We start from the raw sequence: 18,549 nt of genomic DNA, 5'->3' as shown, positions 1-18,549 counted from the left end.
AGACAAACTCCAGGTCTTCACACACTCCGGAAGATCAGTCGCGGAGGCAGCAGTTGGTGTGGCGGATGAGGATCCTGGTCAGTAGCATCCAGAAATATTAGAGGGGTCTGTGATTTGAGTAGGTGCAACCATTTGGAGGCAAATTGATCTGTTCATGTGATGTGTTCTTCCATTTCCGTGGACCATGACGACTTGGGACCTTCATCATGTGCTGCGGATCTCCTAGACGACGTTTCTCAATGATGATTTTACCTCTTGTTATTGCTCATCTGCTGGAAATGTAGCTGAGCTATTTGAATCCTTCTGACATCAAAATATATTTCCTTTTTTTTTTGCAATATTAACATTATCTAAACTCTTCCTCACATCCTAAGTTGATCACAAGATTACATTTCCCTCAACAAGGGCAGTCTGCGCTTGCAATGACGTGTTGTATTGTAGTTCAAGGCATAGGTAATTAGTTTGTTAGAGAAGCATTTACTGATTTTATTAAGTTTGAGTGAATTCCAGTTTTAACCCTTACTTTGATATATTTGATGCAAATTAACCCATTTAGTTTTTTTTAATCCAGATTACCCCCATTTAGTGAAAGTTTTGCCACTTTTCACTCCAATTAGTCATTTTTTCGTCCGGTTTTACCCCATTTAGCGAAAAATCATGCCAGGTACGCTCGCCGTTTTTCCCATACCTAAATAGGTCAAATGGCTTAACCGTACAAGTTTTTTTTTTCTCTGGCATAGGCCTGCATCCGGGGAGACATCTAGCCGTGACATGTCTCCGACGATAGCTTGTGTGGCGCTGGTCAAGATTCCGTCGGGCGGACGGCCCCCGACTCGACGATCCCCAAGGCAGACGTGGTGGTCTTCAACGGGATTTCAGACCCGAGGTCATTAGATAGGCGGGTGAGTCGACAGATCTAGGCACAACTGGATGCAGACGACTTGGAGATGGGGCGTGCCCAGTTGGCAGCCAAGCTTCGCGACATCAAAGTCACTATAAGTTGTCTGGATGGATCCGTTAGTGGTTATTACTCAGCCATGTGGAAGTCAGGAAGCATATGACGTTTGAGTGCAACTGCTGAAAGACGGTAGCACAGGTACATGCATCTGGTTTGAATGCCAGTTTAATAATAGGATATGTGTTTAGGCATCGTGTCCTATTTTTGCCGACGGTGGCATTTTGCTTGATGACTTGCATTTGCTTTTATCTTGAGTTGGGATTCATACTTGGTCGCTCTATTTTTTCTAATAAAATGGTTATGTGCACCGCTTGATAACACAGCTCATTGTTCCTAACTTCCACCTCACTCTTCCAGTATTAAAAAAAGAATGTAGCCGAAGAAATTATATCCGATGTGACCGCAGCGTGATAAGGGAGTAGTACAACTGACAATTATAGCGGTCGTCGTCCATAATCACCCCGTGTTGCACGATGCAAATACCGCTATGCACCCACCCATCGCGTCGTGGGTTGTCACTTCATTAATTAGATGGGATCGGTGTGCATACGCGGATGTGTACCCATGTGTAAACCATTGACGAGCCTTTTCTTCGTTTAGCTGTGAAAATTATACCAGCGCTGCCCATAATTGCCTTCCCAAACACACCGTTTCCGAGTATAAAGATGTCCAGAAGGAGGGGCAGAGCACACAGCGAATTCAGCGACCCGTGTAGCCATCGCCTCCCTCTCCTCAAATCTTTGGCTAGCATTATTTGTCAGGGCAACAATGGCCGACGAAGTTCAGGCGCTCACCAAGGCCTTCTCAGGTTTGTTGAATCGATAATCGTCGACTCCTAGGAGGAGATTGTGCATCGATCATACTCGTACCATTGCGTTTGCTTGATCGTTTCTTGGAGTTGATCGATGTGGATTTTCGTTGTGATTATTTGAAATCTATGATGATGAAGGTCTGGGAGGTCTGGGCGTGGACGAGGCGACGATGGTGGCGGCGCTGGCGAACTGGCGGAAGCAGCCGGAGAAGCGGTCCGGGTTCCGGAAGAGCTTCCCGGGGCTGTTCAAGGAGCACGGCGTGATCGAGCGGTGCGAGGACGAGTACATGCTGCACCTGGCCGCCGAGTTCTCCCGCTTCAAGAACCTCATGGTGCTGTGGGCGATGCACCCGTGGGAGCGCGACGCCCGCCTCGCGCACCACGTCCTCCACCAGGCCCACCCGTCCGCCATCGTCGTGGAGATCGCCTGCACCCGCTCCGCCGAGGAGCTCCTCGGCGCGCGCAAGGCCTACATGGCGCTCTTCCACCACTCCCTCGAGGAGGACGTCGCCTACCGCGCCAAGGACAAGCCCTACTGCAGCGTAAGCTCTCTCTCTCTTTCTTTCGGCTGACGATGGCGGTTCTTCTTCGGAGCCATGGCCATGGAGGAGGTCGAGTCTGATGTGTTTGTGAATGTGCAGCTGCTGGTGGGGCTGGTGAGCGCGTACCGATACGAAGGGCCCAAGGTGAGCGACGACACGGCCAAGGCGGAGGCCAAGGCGCTGGGCGCGGCGGTGAAGAGCGCCGCCGGCGGCAAGCTGGTGGAGAACGACGAGGTGGTCAGGATCCTCACCACCAGGAGCAAGCCTCACCTCGTCCAGACCTTCAAGTACTACAAGGAGCTGCACGGCAAGCACATCGAGGAGGTAATAACGCCGCGATCACGCTGACGACGATGCAGACTCTGTAATGAGGAGTTATTGATCAATTGTCTGTCAAAAACAAAACGCAGGATCTGGGAAGCGAGGAGGCTCTGAGGGAGACCGTGCAGTGCCTGGCGACGCCGGAGAGGTACTTCAGCCAGGTGATGGCGGCGGCGCTGAGGGAGGGCGCGGACCACCACGGGAAGGAGGCCCTGTCGCGGGTGGCGGTGACGCGGTCGGACGTGGACATGGACGGCATCAGGGCGGCCTACCAGGAGCAGTTCGGGGCCAAGCTCGAGGACGCCGTCGCCGGCAGCGCGCACGGGCACTTCAAGGACGCGCTCGTCTCGCTCATCGTCGGCAAGTAAACCATATCCGGAGGGGGTTCTTCTTCGTCTTCCAGTGGTGATGGCGCGCCGGCCGTGCGTGTGTTTTTCTTCCTGCTTCATCTCGTGTCGTGTGTGCCTTTGTATGTTGAATTGTTGTTGAGCGGGGCATGTAAACATTTGCAGCTGAGGTCGTGTACGGCTGATCGGGGATCAAATAAAGTTGAACATTTGGGTCTTTCTCTCCCATTCCGGTCGTTATTTCGATGGAGTCGTGCTCCGTGCCAGTGCCAGGCCACTCCCGCGGATAGTGTCAGCAAAGCGCTGCCCAAGATCACAGCGACAAGCCCAACGTCCGGCATGTGCTCGCTGCAATATCTAGGCCTTTCCCTAAAAATTTGTAACCGACAAAAGATTGAAAATGTCACTTTAGCTAGTTGCCTGATTTTAAAATTTGGGTAATCCAATTTTCTGACTATTGATTCTTTTGCCAAGATTCGTGTAAATTTGTCTGCACGAATTTCTGACCATTGATTGTCTTGAGAAGATGTTGAATATTTGAACTATCCTTGTTTTCGGTCAGTTGATTTTTTATTGGGCTTGAAGCCCGTTGCTCACTGTCTGTTTTTCTTCTATTCGTGTGCGTTTTTTGCCTTTCTTTTTCTTCTTCTTTTTAGTCTTTTTTTTAATATATGGGTATTCTCAAGACGAGTAAGTGTAAATGAATACAAACAAGTACTATACAATATGTATGTAAGTTATACCGGAGTGTAAAAATTGCACTATTATATGTTTATTTTGTGCATACTACAAAAAGTGCAATTTTAGTGCAAGGTTGTGCACATTTTTATTATTTCTTAAAGGTTACTATCAATACTACTAATTCTTTGGTTCTTAAGAAATTTCATTATTTTAATTTTGTTCTTACTTTCATTTCATTTTCTTTCTTCTTTCAGGTAACACCCATGCCACTAATTAGTTCCTTCTTAGATTCCTTTTCGCAAAAAAATCCACTATTATACGCTTATCCTTGCATATTATGAAAAAACATGCATAAATTGTATGTTTTTTTAATATTTTATTTATATTTTTTCTATTTATTTCTTAAAGGGTAATACCAATGCCACTAATTTATTTATTTTTCTTAGAAAACTTTGGTTTTTAAATTTTTCTTTACTTTTATTTTTGTTTTAGTTATCATTTCATTTTCTTTCTGCTTTAAGGTATAATACCGATGCTAGTAATTAATTCTTTCTTAGATTTTTCTGCAACAATTACACTCTTGCATATTATAAAAGAACACACTTTATGCATAAATTCTCATTTTATTTCTTAAGGTGTAGTACCAATGCCATTAATTTATTTTTTCTTAGAAAACATTGATTTTTTTTATTTACTTTTAATTTTGTTTTGTCATCAATCTTATTAGATATCGAGTAAGATTCTATTATGTTTCAGACCAGGCCCAAGTATGTAGTGGGACCGTTGGATCATGGAACAACAACACATACACTTTATGAGATAGCTAGGAGGATGACATCATTGGTATCATTGTGGTTCCTCTTGGCTAAACACTTTTTTTTGCGACAACTCTTGGCTAAACACTTAAACAAAAGCTTTTTTGCAAATTCAAAACCTTAAAATGTTTAACTTGTTTTAGAGGGGAAACATGCTCTGCTTTATTGATCAATCACCAATTTCACAGAAATAGTAAGAGAATATCCTGGGTTTATAAGCCACAAGTAGCGACCATCTCCTAACTGTAAAGCATGTTTCGCTAAATGACACACACGAACTCCTTTGTGTCATTGTCATTAATCTCCTCGACAACCATACTAATGACTCCAAGTGTACCACTGTTAATTTCATAGACAACCGTTTTGCAGTCTGATGCAACCTTCATACGTTGAACCATTAGGGGCGTGTTTGGTTGCCCGCATCGAGCCCAACCAGACCCGCGCGGTGCGGCATCTTTTCGGACCTCGATTGTTTGGTTCCTCACATACACTGTTGAGCCCGCATAGCATGGTTCTTAAAGCATCCCTGAGCCTGACCCGTTGGGAACGGCCGAATTGGCAGTTTCCCCATAGCCAGGCCCGAGCGATGCTTCGAGGCACACGTGGGTAGCTCTCTGGAGACATGTGTCTCGAGTTAATCCCTCTCTCTCTCTACCTAATCCTCAATCCCCTCTCTCTCTCCCTCTACTCCAGTGCAATCCCGTCGACCCCGTCCGCCATGGGAGCAGGGGAGCGGATCCATCACCTCACCTGAGCTGGATCGAGCCGGAGCGCTGCGCCGAGAGGGTTGCTGCCGCTTGCAAAGTGCGGCGTCGAGGGCGGGATCGGTCGCGCGTGCCAATCCGGCTGCCTCTGTGTAAGCACGAGCTTGATTCTCTCGAATTTAGCTAGGGATTCGCTCAGATCTCAGCTGAGTTCATGTAGTTTGAATGGAGAAGAAGGGGATTACATCCAATGCACACACGCCATCTATCCTATCCTTCCTCGACCGAAGCCGCCAGCCACCCGTTACAGAATCAGTGCGAGGGATATATCTAAGCAGCGCTAGCGGGCCCATTCTGGGCCACGCACCCTTGCCGGAGCCTGGACCTTCCTCCTGGGCCTGGCTTGCTCCGCGGTTGCGGATTTCCCTGTAGCGTTTCAGAGGTTGTCGCTGCTTCACCTGGGTTGCTGCTGATAATCCCCCCTGGAGAGAAAACGGCTTGCCCCCAAGCCGGCGCCCGAGGAAATTGTTGCTTGAGCATGTCTTGGTCCTCCCATGTTGCCGAGGAAGCGGGAGAATGGCTTCACTTGACCAGTACTTGAGCTACCGTCTTGTTTCCCCGCGAGAGCATTCGACGATCAAGAAAACAAGACGGAACCTGCAGATGAGCTGCTGTGGAAGGAAGAACTGGCAATACTTGCTGATCTGGTTTGACGTGGCGCTTGAGCAAGGAGACATGGAAAACTGGATGAACTCTGCAGTTGTCCGGTAACTTCAGTTTGTACGCCACTGCACCGATCCGTGCCAGGATTTCAAATGGTCCAAAATATTTGAATGCCAACTTGTGATTTGCGCGCGGAGCAATAGAAGACTGAATGTACGGCTGCATTTTGAGGAAAACTGTGTCACCCACCTCAAAACTTCTCTCCTTTTGGTGTTTGTCAGCCTGAACCTTCATGCGCTGCTGCGTACGCAATAAGTGCTGCTTGACTGCTTCCATGATCACATGCCTGTCACGCAACCACTGTTGAGCGTCCGAGCTATCAACAGCATCCATAGGGGATATACCAAAGTAACGTGTTGGGTGTCCATAGACCAATTCAAACGGAGTGCGGCCAGTCGAAGAGTGCCAGTTTGTATTATACCATAACTCACAGAGCAGAAGCCAACTGAACCAACGCTGCAGATGAGCACTGATAAAACATCTGAGATACCCTTCCACTTGTTGATTCACACGTTCAGTTTGCCCGTCCGTCTGTGGGTGTTGGCCCGAGCTCATGCGCAGCTTGATGCCTATTATGTTGCACACTTCTTTCCAGAATGAGCTGGTGAACACTGGATCGCGATCTGAAACAGGGATTCAGGAAGACCATGAAGACGATATACACGGTCCAGGAATTGCTCGGCCACTGTGGTCGCTGTGTAGGGATGCTTGAGAGCAATGAAATGCCCATACTTAGTCAGTTTGTCAACAACCACTAAGATGCAACTGTAATGCTGTGAAAGTGGCAAGCCTTCGATGAAGTCCATCATCATCATTTCCCAAGGCCGAGAAGGTACAGGTAAAGGTTGCAACAAACCTGGGTAAGGAACTCTGTCCGGTTTAGCAAGTTGGCACACCTGATACTGTTGCAAAACTGTCTTGATCATTTGTTTCATCTTTTTCCAATGGAACAGCTGGGAGATTCTTCGGTAAGTAACTGGAAATCCAGAATGACCCCCAGCCGAACTAGCATGCAAACTATCAATTATTTTACGTTGCAGCTGTTCATTCAAGCCGATCCACAGTCGTTTTTTGAAACGAAGCAAACCTCCTTGCAAGGAAAAGTTAGTAACAGCTGACGGATCGATAGCTAACTTTTGAAGGATTGCTGTAACATGAGGATCTGAACTGTAACTATCCACTATTTCCTGCACCCAAGCTGGTTGTATGACTGACATAACATAGCAGTCTCCTGACAGGTGAGGTCGTCGGGACAGAGCGTCAGCAACCTTGTTTTCAGTTCCCTTCCTATAAATGATCTTGTAATCCAACCCAAACAATTTGGTTAGTGCTTTTTGTTGCCAAGTTGTATGCAGGCGTTGCTCTATTAGACTGACCAATGCCTTTTGGTCAGTAATAATGTTGAACTCTTTCAATTGCAGGTAAGAGCGCCACTGTTCCACTGCCAGCAAAATTGCTAAGAACTCTTTTTCATAAACCGACAGAGTCTGATTCTTGGGGCCTAAAGCCTTGCTGACAAACGCTATTGGGTGTCCCTCTTGTGATAAAACAGCACCTATTCCACAGTCACTCATGTCTGTTTCAATGGTGAATGGTTTCTAGAAATTTGGAAGTGCCAGAACAGGGGCAGTAACCAAGGCTTGTTTCAGAGTTTGAAAGGCTGTGTCCTCGATACTTGTCCAAACAAACACAGTACCCTTGCGCAATAGGTTAGTCATGGGCTTGGCAATGACTCCAAAATGGCGAATGAATTTTCTATAGTAACCAGCTAGCCCCAGAAAACTTCTGACCTCTTTCACAGACTCAGGTTGTGGCCATTGCTCTATAGTACTTATTTTCTCAGGATTAGTGGATACTCCCTCTTTGCTGATTATGTGACCCAGATAGAGCAGCTTCTGAGAAGCAAATTCACACTTGGATAGCTTCACATACCACTTGTCCCTTCTCAAAACTTGCAAGACCCTCCTAACATGTTGTAGATGTTGCTTCAGAGTTTTACTGAAAACTAGAATGTCATCAAAGAATGCAATCACAAAATTCTTCAGCATATCAGGTTCTTCTGACAAGGATACATTAATGCCCCTTTGAAAGGTGTTTGGAGCTCCTGTCAAACCAAAACCCACAACTAGGAATTCAAAATGCCCATGGTGAGTTTGAAAAGCTGTCTTATATTCTTCTCCAGGGGCTAGCCTTATTTGGTGATACCCAGTCCTGAGATCCAGTTTTGTAAACCATTGTGCACCATGGAGTTCATCGAGTAGCTCATCTATCACAGGCATAGGGTAATTTCCCTTGATTGTTAGGGCATTTAGATGCCTGTAATCCACCACCAACCTCCAGGTGTGGTCCTTCTTTTTAACCAAAAGGATAGGTGAAGAAAATGGACTGTTACTTCTTCTGATGACACCAGAATCCAGCATTTCCTGAATTTGCTTTTCAACTTCATCCTTTAATTCTGGTGCTAGTCTATATGGTCTGTGTGAAAAAGGCCTTGCACCTGGAATGAGAGGTATTGAGTGGTCACAAGCTCTCTCTGGTGGTAATCCAGTAGGAATAGCAAACACATCCTTGTATTCATCCAAAAGTTCCTGAATTTCTGGCAACACAGTTTGAGCATTTTCATCAGTAACTACAGACAATTCTATGATGGTGTAAGCAAATTCCACAGGTGCTGCTCCTTGAATAGTTACTGTTTTTCCATGCATAGGAAAAGACATCCACTGCTGTTCCTAGTCCACAGTCATTGGGCTATGTTTAGCCAGCCAATCCATTCCCAAGATTCCATCATAGCAGCTAAGAGGCAAAATCTTGAGATCATGCTCAAACTGAACACCATTTACTAACCAATTGCACTGCGGCATAAAACTGGAACACCTCATTACTCCCCCATTAGCTACCCTTACCTTCATGTTTGGGCATGCCTGCACTCATGTCAGTGTTTTAGCTGACACAATATCCAGGAAAGAATGAGTACTGCCAGAATCCACTAGGAATGTCTTCTGTTGTCCATGGAGTGTGATATTCAGTTGGAAAGCACTACTGCGAGAGGACCTTCCTTCAGCTGCCTCAGATATGGCCATTAAGTTGACCTCTTCATCCTCATCTGACTCAAATTCCTCTAAAGTAGTGCACTGGAAGAATTCCACCATTTCCTGTACTACATGAAGTGACACTGTTTGTTTGCACTGGTGATCACGACTCCATTTCTCTCCACATGTAAAACACAACCCCTTGGCCTTGCGGTAAGTTCTCAGAGCCTCCCATTTATCCTCCCCTGATTTCTGTTTCTGCACATCCGCATTGTTGCGTCTGTCTTCAGTGGTCTTGCTTGCAGCTGTTTTAACAGATGACGCTGCCTGTGGTACGTAATGGCGTCTGTTCGCTTGATGATATTGAGGTGCTGAACTGGTCAGTGATTCATGTAACAAGGCCAACTCATACACTGCATCCAGGTCGGGTGGCTGTTGTAGTGCCACCAACACTCTGACCGATGAGTTCAGACCATCGATGAACTTAGTGACATAATGCACCGATTCAGGCACGGCCTCATAAGCAGATAACTGGTCATAAAGTTCAGCGAATTGCTCCACATATTCTTCGACTGAACCAGTTTGTGAAATGCTGTGAAATTTGCGCACCAATGCCTGGTGTTGATTGCGCCCAAATCTGCATTGTAGCAGCCTGCAGAAATCCTCCCATGGCGCGTTCGGCGCTCGACGCTGTACTGATTCCAACCAGCGTGCTGCGGGGCCTTCGAACAGGGTCGATGCGAACTGAACCCATAGCTGCCGCGGCGTACCACTCATACTGAAATAATCTTCGCATCTCGTTTGCCAGAGCCTTGGATTGGAGTCGTCGAAGCGGGGTAGATCGATGCGCGGGCCAAATCCGTAGGAGTCAGTATTATCTCGTGGTAATTCAGCCAACCTCGAACTGAGTACAGAGCTCTGATCTGGTTTCGTACCTCTGGCTGGAGGCGGAACGTAAGGAACATGGTCCTTCCCCTTGACCGTAGGAGCTTTGCGGCTGCCTTACGGAGTCGCGTCAGCGTTGTTGTTGTACACCCCTTGCTCTGCCGACGGAGGTCGTGAGGTCGGAGATGCAGACGATGCGGATGGTGGCTGCTCCAGGCCGGCGCGGAGTTCGTCCATGTCGACGCCGATCGACATCTTGAGGTCGTCGAGTCACGTCGTCAGATCCCCCACGATGAAGCGCAACGACTTCGCTGCTTTCTCATCCTGACGCTTGAAGCGGGCATCTAGAGATTCCGCCAAATCGGCCTTGAGGAACTCGTACACCGCCTTCATCGTCGGCGACAAGCCTTCATCATCTCTCGATGGCGCCGGGCCGCAAATCTCGTCGCGTGCGGGTGGTGGAGGGGAACTGGCGGCGCCAGGATCTGTGGCTCTGATGCCAATTGTAAGCACGAGCTTGATTCTCTTGAATTTAGCTAGGGATTCGCTCAGATCTCAGCTGAGTTCATGTAGTTTGAATGGAGAAGAAGGGGATTACAGCCAATGCACACACGCCATCTATCCTATCCTTCCTCGGCCGAAGCCGCCAGCCACCCGTTATAGAATCAGTGCGAGGGATATATCTAAGCAGCGCTAGCGGGCCCATTCTGGGCCGCGCACCCTTGCCGGAGCCTGGACCTTCCTCCTGGGCCTGGCCTGCTCCGCGGTTGCCGGATTTCCCTGTAGTGTTTCAGAGGTTGTCACTGCTTCACCTGGGTTGCTGCTGACACTCTGCGAGGACTCCCCGGTCGTCGTGCTGTCAACGAAGCAGTACTGCAGCTTGATCGACGCGCCCTGCGGCTGCGGGAGGAGCCGCGACGCGAGGAAGCGGTTGTGCAGCTGCTGGGGGTGCGGAGGGAGGAGTCGGTGCTGCTCGGCGGCCGCGCACGGCGGGCGGTGGTGGTGCTGCTGCGGGCACGGAGGGATGAAGTAGCGCTGCTCGACGGCCGCGCACGGCGGGAAAAGGTGGTGCTGCTGCTGGATCGGCGCACCCTGCGGGGGAAGGAGGTGCTGCAGGGGGCACGGAGGGAGGAGGCGGTGCTGCTCGGCGCCCGGTAGGAGGAGCTCAGCGCGCGGCTGCGACTGCGGCTGTAGTATGAGGTCGTAGAAGGATCCGAGAGAGAAGAGGTTGCGACGGTCGGTGATGTGGTCGAGCTTCAGCAGCTGGGACACACATGCGGCAATGACCTCCATGGCGATCCCGTTAACAACGGCTAGCTCAAGCTCGTCCACGACCGCGACGAGCCAGGCGCGCCCACGGCCAAGGCAGCGAGTCAGGCGCGTCCACGGTTGCCGGGAGCTCGCGGTGGGCACGATGGGCAGTGGAAGCTCCGGCGCGTTCAAAGTGTTTGACGAAATGTCAAGGTCAACCTGATGGCTGTTAATTTTTGTTGTTAGTGCTGGTAATCATATGCATGTATGCAACCAAACGCCGGATGAAAATTGCATCTCGATGTCAAGGCCAACCCTGTTTTTCTTATCCAGGCCCTGCTCAGCCTGGCTCGTTTTTTCCTCCGAGCCAGACCCGACAGCGAAAACAATCAAACACGCCCTATGTTTTTAGCAAGGGATAGAGCTTGACGGCAAGCAGTCGTTTCAAGCGTGGCAGGGTCTGTCATACCATGGAGTACAAGTGCGGAGGAACCCAGATATAAGCCTGCATCATCACGACAACCTGCACTGATAGCACCTCGTTAATTGTCACTTCTCACAACTCCGTCAACATTTATCTTGGCAATTCAACTAGGTGGTGGAATCCAGGACCTTACTTGAGCAGGTTGATGTCTCCCGGCAGTAACCTCATGTTTGGCTTGCTGTGATAACTGGAGATCGGATAAAAATCTGCCAACGAATGAAAGCGAGTCTATCATGGAGAAAATCCAATTCCTTGACCGTGAATAGTAAGAGAATATTTTAACTCTTAAGCCCTGAGTATGATTTACGATTCGTCTTCACTGGCATCATCAAGCTTTGGCACTAACGTTGGGCTCAAACCAAGCCACGCACTGATATTGACGACTAGCAACGTATGGAAATCAATAATTTCACACCAGAACTGGTTTGAAATGGTCAAAATCACGTGCCACCAAGCTTCAGTGTCGAGCAAGAATTCTGACCAAGAAGTCTTGATTGCCGCATCTGCAGACACGGACGAAACAACTTGGCAAATGCCAACAAATTAGACGAGTCAGCGATCTCGCTTACCATCGATCTGTCACCGCATTCCTGCAGTGGCAATTTCGTTCCTTCCAGGTTACCACCCAGTAAATTACATTTCTTTCGCAGGGACACCATATCTTGTGTAATCATTTTGTAAAAATCACTGGTCGGCGAATCTGACACTGTCAAGTGAGATTATGACAGATGGGGCCCGCCAGTCAGACTGGCGTGGCCCCACTTAACATCTCACATGTAACGGAGACGTGTGGTAACGTTATCATCATGTGTTGTCTTGTGGGGTCCACCTATCATTGGAAAAGAAAAAAGAAACAAAATATGCTTAATCCTATCTTCTCCACCCAGCCGCAAATCTGGTCCAACCGCTGCCCGCCCCGTCCCTGCCGGAGGCAAGGGTCGCCGTCGTCGTTGCCACGCCCAGGTCGACGTAGAGGCCACTGTTGTCGCGCCTAGGTCGATGCAGGAGGCCGCCGCCAGTCCCGACCCAGGCCGACGCAGAGGCCCGACCGCCGTCGTCGTTGCTGCACCAAGGGCGAGGCAGAGAGCGCTGCCCGTCCCGACCCCGCCCCTGGCCGAGGAGCGGCCTTCCTCCTTGCTGGAGCTCCCCAACCGCCCGCCGCCGCAGCTTCTCAACTGTCACATCCCTAGCTTTACCCTGGCCTTGGACTAGCTTGGTTGCTGCATCATGTTTAAATTCAAATGAAATTTGAATTGAGGAATTTTCAAAGCCTCAGAATCCTTTAAAAAAATGAAATGATCAAGATAAAAATTGCCTCAAATAAGTCCAAGAAAATGTTCTTGTTATCCTCTGGAAATATTGGCAAGAGGTAAAATCCAAACCAATATTTTCGATATCTCAGAAACATTTATTTTGGGTATTTGAATTAAATCAATAGCTATTTGAATTGGACTTATATCTACTGTTAAATAAATATAGGTCCAATAATTCTAAAATATTTTTGTGGAGCATTGTTTTAATTCTTTTAGCTCCTAAAAATATTGTCAGAAGCAAAATAAATTGAATTGGTTTCAAAACCAAATTCAAAACAAACCTGCAAAATAGAAAACATAATTAAAAAAGAAGAGAGAGAGAGACTACCTGGGCCACTTACCTGTAGCCGGCCCAGCTGGCCAGCTCCTCCCGCTGGCCCAGCCCACCGCCGCCTCCCTCCCCTGTCGCCTTCCTCCTCTGCCAGGAGGACGGGCACGCGCCCGGCGCGCGCGGCCACGCGCCCCGGCCACCTCCTCCCTGCTTCGGCCACCTCCTGCCTCCCTGCTTGCCTCCACTACTCCCTGGAGACGCCACGCGGCCCCCACGAACTCTCTCACTCTCCCGTATCTCTCCCTCCGTCCCTATCCCCTCTGCTCTCTCTCTCTCTCACGATCGACAACGAGCACCCGAGAGCACCGACGAGCTCCACCGCGGCCAGTGTCCACCCCTCGCCTCGGCGATGCTTCCAGAGGAACCGCCGCGCCTTCCTCTTCGTCCCCACCAACTCACGTGACGCCGGGAGCCCTGCATCGCCGCCCACGTCGCCGTTCCCCTCCTCGGCCACCGGAACTCGCCGCCGTTCGATTCGCCGGCTCCGGACCATCCCCGGCCTCGTCTCCGCCTCGAATGGATCCGCTGTGAGCCTCCGCTGCCTCTCCTGTGCTCGCCCCCTCCGTTCTCGCCCCCTAGCCCCATCTCCCACCGCGGCCGAGAGCTTCTCGCCGCCGGCCATGGCGTGGCCGTGGCCACAGCCACCGCAGCTCGTTCCCGAGCCCACCATCGTGATCAGCACGATCGCATGAAACCGTAGACACCCACAACGCCTCCTCCCGTGCTCTGTAACGCCACCCCGAGATTGCCCGAGCTCCGGCAGCCGCAAAAGAGCTCGCCGCCGGCAGCTCCGGCCACCCCAGCTCCTCCCACTTGCACTACCAGACGCGCGCGACCCCCAGCTACGCGTAGGACCAATCCGCCGTCCAAGTGGTCGCCTGTGGGCGAAACCCGACGCGCTCCGCCGCCACTGACCTCGCCGGCGACGAGCCGTCGGCCTAACCCCGGTCTAGTTAACCACTAATGACCCAGCTAACCTCCCCAGAGCCACTGACGTATGGGCCCCACGCCTTAGTTAATATTTATTATTTTCTGTTAAGTGTTAAACTAACCCCCACGGGCCCACAGGTCAGTTTGACCTGGCCACGTCACACGTTGACTGGCCCCACATGACAGAGTTGACTTGATGACGTGGCCTTTGACCCGGCCCCACCTGCCATTGACACTAACTAGCCCTGTGTCACTGACGTGTGGCCCCCACACGTCAGGTTTGACCAGCAGCAGCGTCTGTTGACCTGCTGACGTCATAGTGACGCAATGCTGACGCAATAAGTATTTTCTGGATTTAAAAAATAATCAGGAAATTCCAGAAAATGCCTAAAACTTCAATAAATCATAGAAAATTAACCGTAACTCCAAATTAAATAATTTATATATGAAAAATTATCAGAAAAATTCAAGGAATCCATCTGTACCATTTTCATGCATGTTAGAACAACTTATCAGTACTGTTTAGGACAAATGAATTAAATGGCATTTGAATAATCACATATGGAGTTTGAATTTGAATCTTGTATTCAAACCAACTTCATTTAATCTGGTTTTAGATGCATTAGCCCAAAACACATTCATTTTGCCATGTCATAGCATGCATCATATTGTGCATTGCATTGATCGTGCTTTTTTCTGTATTGCCGGTATTTGTCCCCTCTCGATAGACGTGTACCGATGATGTGATCGTTGACACTGATGAAGACTCAATGTTATATTCAGAAGTGCCAGGCAAGCAAAACCCCCTTGTTCATTCCGATACAATCCTACTCTCTCGCTCCTGCTCTCTTTTACTGCATTAGGACAACACCGATTCATCTGTTACTTGCTGCGGTAGCTGAACCCCTTTATCCTCTGCATGACCTGTCATTGCCACAGTAAATAGATGAAACCCACTAGCATGAGTAGGAGTTGTTTGAGCCCTGTTGTGCCTACTCATTCATGTTTGTTTGTCATGCCTGCTACTGCTTAGAGTTGAGTCAGGTCTGATTCATCGGGGATGAATCAGAGGTGTGTGAGCATGTCCTACTGTGTGTGAGCTAAGTGTGTGAATACGATTTGGTAAAGGTAGCGGTGAGAGGCCATGTAGGAGTACATGGTGGGTTGTCTCATTGCAGCCGTCCTCAGGAACTGAGTTCTGTGTTTGTGATCCATGATTCAGCTACTACCACGCATTGGGCCCGAAACCAATGGACCCTCTCGGCTTCTTGATCACCCTTGTCCTCTGTCCAGGAGCTGCAAGTAGTTTCTGGTGTTTGTAGTATGCTGGAGGCCGTGGGCAGCGCTGACCGTAGGGGTGGGCTGTGATGCGGTAGGCACGTGGCACGGTGTACCGGGCGCCCGTTTGGTGTCTCGGGAACCCTGTTCACATCGTTTGGGGCTGTGAGCGAAACTCCGGCCGGATCTCCTCATGGATGGAACCCGAATAGGCGATAAACCTGGACTAGAGACTTGAGTGTTTAGGCAGGCCGTGGCCGACACCCACGTTGGGCTTCCGCTTGAAGGTTGCCGAGTACATGTCGTGTAAACGGCGGTAAGTGGTGAGAGCGTGTGTGAAGAAGTACACCCCTGCAGGGTTAATATGATCTATTCGAATAGCCGTGTCCACGGAAAAGGACTTCTGGGTTGCTTATATCAGTTCATAGACAAGTGAAAGTGGATACTCTAAAATACGCAAGATAAGCGTGAGTGCTATGGATGGCGTTCTCGTAGGGAGACGGGAGCGGATCCATAGTGGTGTATTGATATGGTGAATATGTGGACTCGTGTGCGCCACCTCAAAAGAGTCGCTTGCAGTCGTAGTTTAGGATAGCCACCGAGTCAAAGCTAGCTTGCTGCAGTTAAACCCCACCATCCCCTTTGTTGATAATGATGCATATGTAGATAGTTCTGATGTAAGTCTTGCTGGGTACATTTGTACTCACGTTTGCCTATTTATGTTTTTGCAGAGAGACTTCGGTCTCGCTAGTAGTTTCGCGTGGACTTCGACGTTTAGCTTGTTACCTCAGCTACGATCTTGTGCCCTCGGCAGGATCTGGTAGATAGTCAGGCTTCTCAGTCTTTTTCATTTATAGATGTCTGTACTCAGACATGATAGCTTCCGCTTGTGCTTTGATTTGTATGCTCTGATTGTTGGGTCATGAGACCCCTGTTTGTAATATCTCGCTCCTCGGAGCCTAATGAATAAACTACTTGAGTCGTTGAGTTATTTTGTGATACCATGTTGTATTGCACATATCGAGCATATTGTGTGTATGTTATTGAAATGCTTGGTATGTGTGGGATCTGACCATCTAGTTGTTTATCTTTAGTAGCCTCTCTTACGGGGAAATGTCTCCTAGTGTTTCCACCGAGCCATGGTAGCTTGCTACTGCTCCGGAACACTTAGGCTGGCCGGCATGTGTCCTTCGTTCCTGTGTCTGTCCCTTCGGGGAAATGTCACGCGATGAATACCGGAGTCCTGTTAGCCCGCTACAGCCCGGTTCACCGGAGTCCTGCTAGCCCAGTGCTACAGCCTGGATTCACTCGCTGATGACCGACACGTTCGATGCTGGGTCATGAATGCCTGTCCCTGTAAGTCTGTGCCGCTTTGGGTTTACGACTAGCCATGTCAGCCCGGGCTCCTTATCATATGGATGCTAGCGACACTGTCATATACGTGTGCCAAAAGGCGCAAACGGTCCCGGGCAAAGGTAAGGCGACACCCGTGGGAATACCGTGCGTGAGGCCGCAAAGTGATATGAGGTGTTACATGCTAGATCGATGTGGCATCGAGTCGGGGTCCTGACAGCGTTGGTATCAGAGCTTGACTGCCTGTAGGATTACCAAGCCAAACTGGTCGAAGTTGAGTCTAGAAATTCTTTAGTTATATAAGGGAATTGATTGTGGGATGGAACGTAAGGCTCTTTTTACTTCTTATACCTTATGCCCTTCTGATCTGAGTCATCTTATCTTTCCTACGGGGATTAAGGAACTAGGCTTTCTCTTCTTTCTATCAGGATCACGTGTTACTAATCTGCAGACTTGTAGGATTGATGGTTCTAAGCTTGAGTTCAGTTTCTACTTCCGTATGTTAATTGTTGATCTCGAAACCTTGATATTGTGCTTCTAAGTGGCTATGCCACCATTTTGTAGCATGTCTCCAATCCTTTGAGCATTTACAGCCGTTATGCTGTCCGAGTCATCTCAGGTCTCTAAACAGTCTAATGCACTTGCAAATTCCTTCCTCCCGTTTCAATGTTCCTTTGGGCCAGATTAACCACACTAATTAGTGAGTTGAGGTACTCCGTTACCTTGACATATATGTTGGAGATATTATTATGACCCTAGGTGTCTTAGGGGATCATCTAGTAATTTAGCCATGATTTGTGTTTCCAGTGTGATGATTCTGGCTTTTATTCTCGAAAGCATCCCGTGATGCCACTTAGCAGTAGGTATTCTACTCCTGGGTTCTGAACCCGAGATTCACTCTACCTACTTCATGTTGATAGTAATTGCTAGTGCCTTTAGTATATTAGTAACCTTTGCGATAGTCCTCGAGGTCCGTGGTATATCGTTCTTCCAAATACCATGAACCATTATGGCAGAAGTTTGTTGGATCAAAAGATCACAACAGGCCCTCTATGAGTTCTCCATGCTATATTGTGACTCTGCCAGCTCAACCTTTCTGCATGGGTTATCCGGAAGAATTATGTTGAACTTTGTTCGGCATACCAACCCATGTATCCACAACTCAGAAAGTTATATGTTCCTTTGAGTTGTCCCTCTTTAGTTGTCTACTGACCTTCGTCTATCAATTGATAGTCAAGAGTATGCGTGCGTTCGTTTGTCGATGCCTATTACTCTTGTGGTCCGTCAAGCCATTCTGTCCTGAATGACTTGGAGAAACAAACTCCAATACCTCTTCCATATCTAGGATTGGGTCAAAGTAGTTGTATTCCGCAGATCAAATGCCAATCCAGCTTTTGGTTCTGCTCTACCTTGGAGTATTACATATTTTATATCGAGATTGTTATAGGAATTGCACACCATCCCATGAACTCTTGGTACAGTGACACTTCTTGCCATCACTGTTCATTCCTCGGCCCTCGTGTTGATGCAACCGGAATACCGACAAATGAATTGTGATGTGTGAAATCAATACTGCTAGCAACTCTGTTGCTTGGTAGTTAAAGGATAATAATTTCATTCTTAGTATGTTGGTTTTCGAATCATCCTTCTAAGACTGATCGTGCTACCTAGTCCTTATTTCGGTGCACCCTTCGATTGATGAGTTAGGATCTTGTCAAGTCCTCACTCATTTGATCATATCGTCTTGCCCTCAAAAGCAAGATTGTTCTCGAGCTTAGTAACATACCGGTGGT

General features: G+C 48.6%; 1 protein-coding gene across 1 annotated transcript; it reads left to right on the top strand.

Annotated features, from left to right (window-relative positions):
- The first annotated feature begins 1,611 nt into the window (after positions 1–1,611).
- LOC119341452 (annexin D4-like) lies at positions 1,612–3,207 on the top strand. Its single transcript, XM_037613329.1, has 4 exons — positions 1,612–1,766; positions 1,908–2,311; positions 2,411–2,635; positions 2,722–3,207. The coding sequence occupies exons 1-4, from the start codon at positions 1,727–1,729 to the stop codon at positions 2,998–3,000; spliced, it is 948 nt and encodes a 315-aa protein (XP_037469226.1). The 5' UTR covers positions 1,612–1,726; the 3' UTR covers positions 3,001–3,207.
- The last annotated feature ends 15,342 nt before the right edge of the window (positions 3,208–18,549 follow it).

Source organism: Triticum dicoccoides, chromosome 1B (genome assembly GCF_002162155.2).
Source record: "Triticum dicoccoides isolate Atlit2015 ecotype Zavitan chromosome 1B, WEW_v2.0, whole genome shotgun sequence".
Classification (NCBI taxonomy): domain Eukaryota; kingdom Viridiplantae; phylum Streptophyta; class Magnoliopsida; order Poales; family Poaceae; genus Triticum; species Triticum dicoccoides.
The sequence above is the reverse complement of the archived record's forward strand: the minus strand, read 5'-3'. Positions and strand labels throughout refer to the sequence as shown.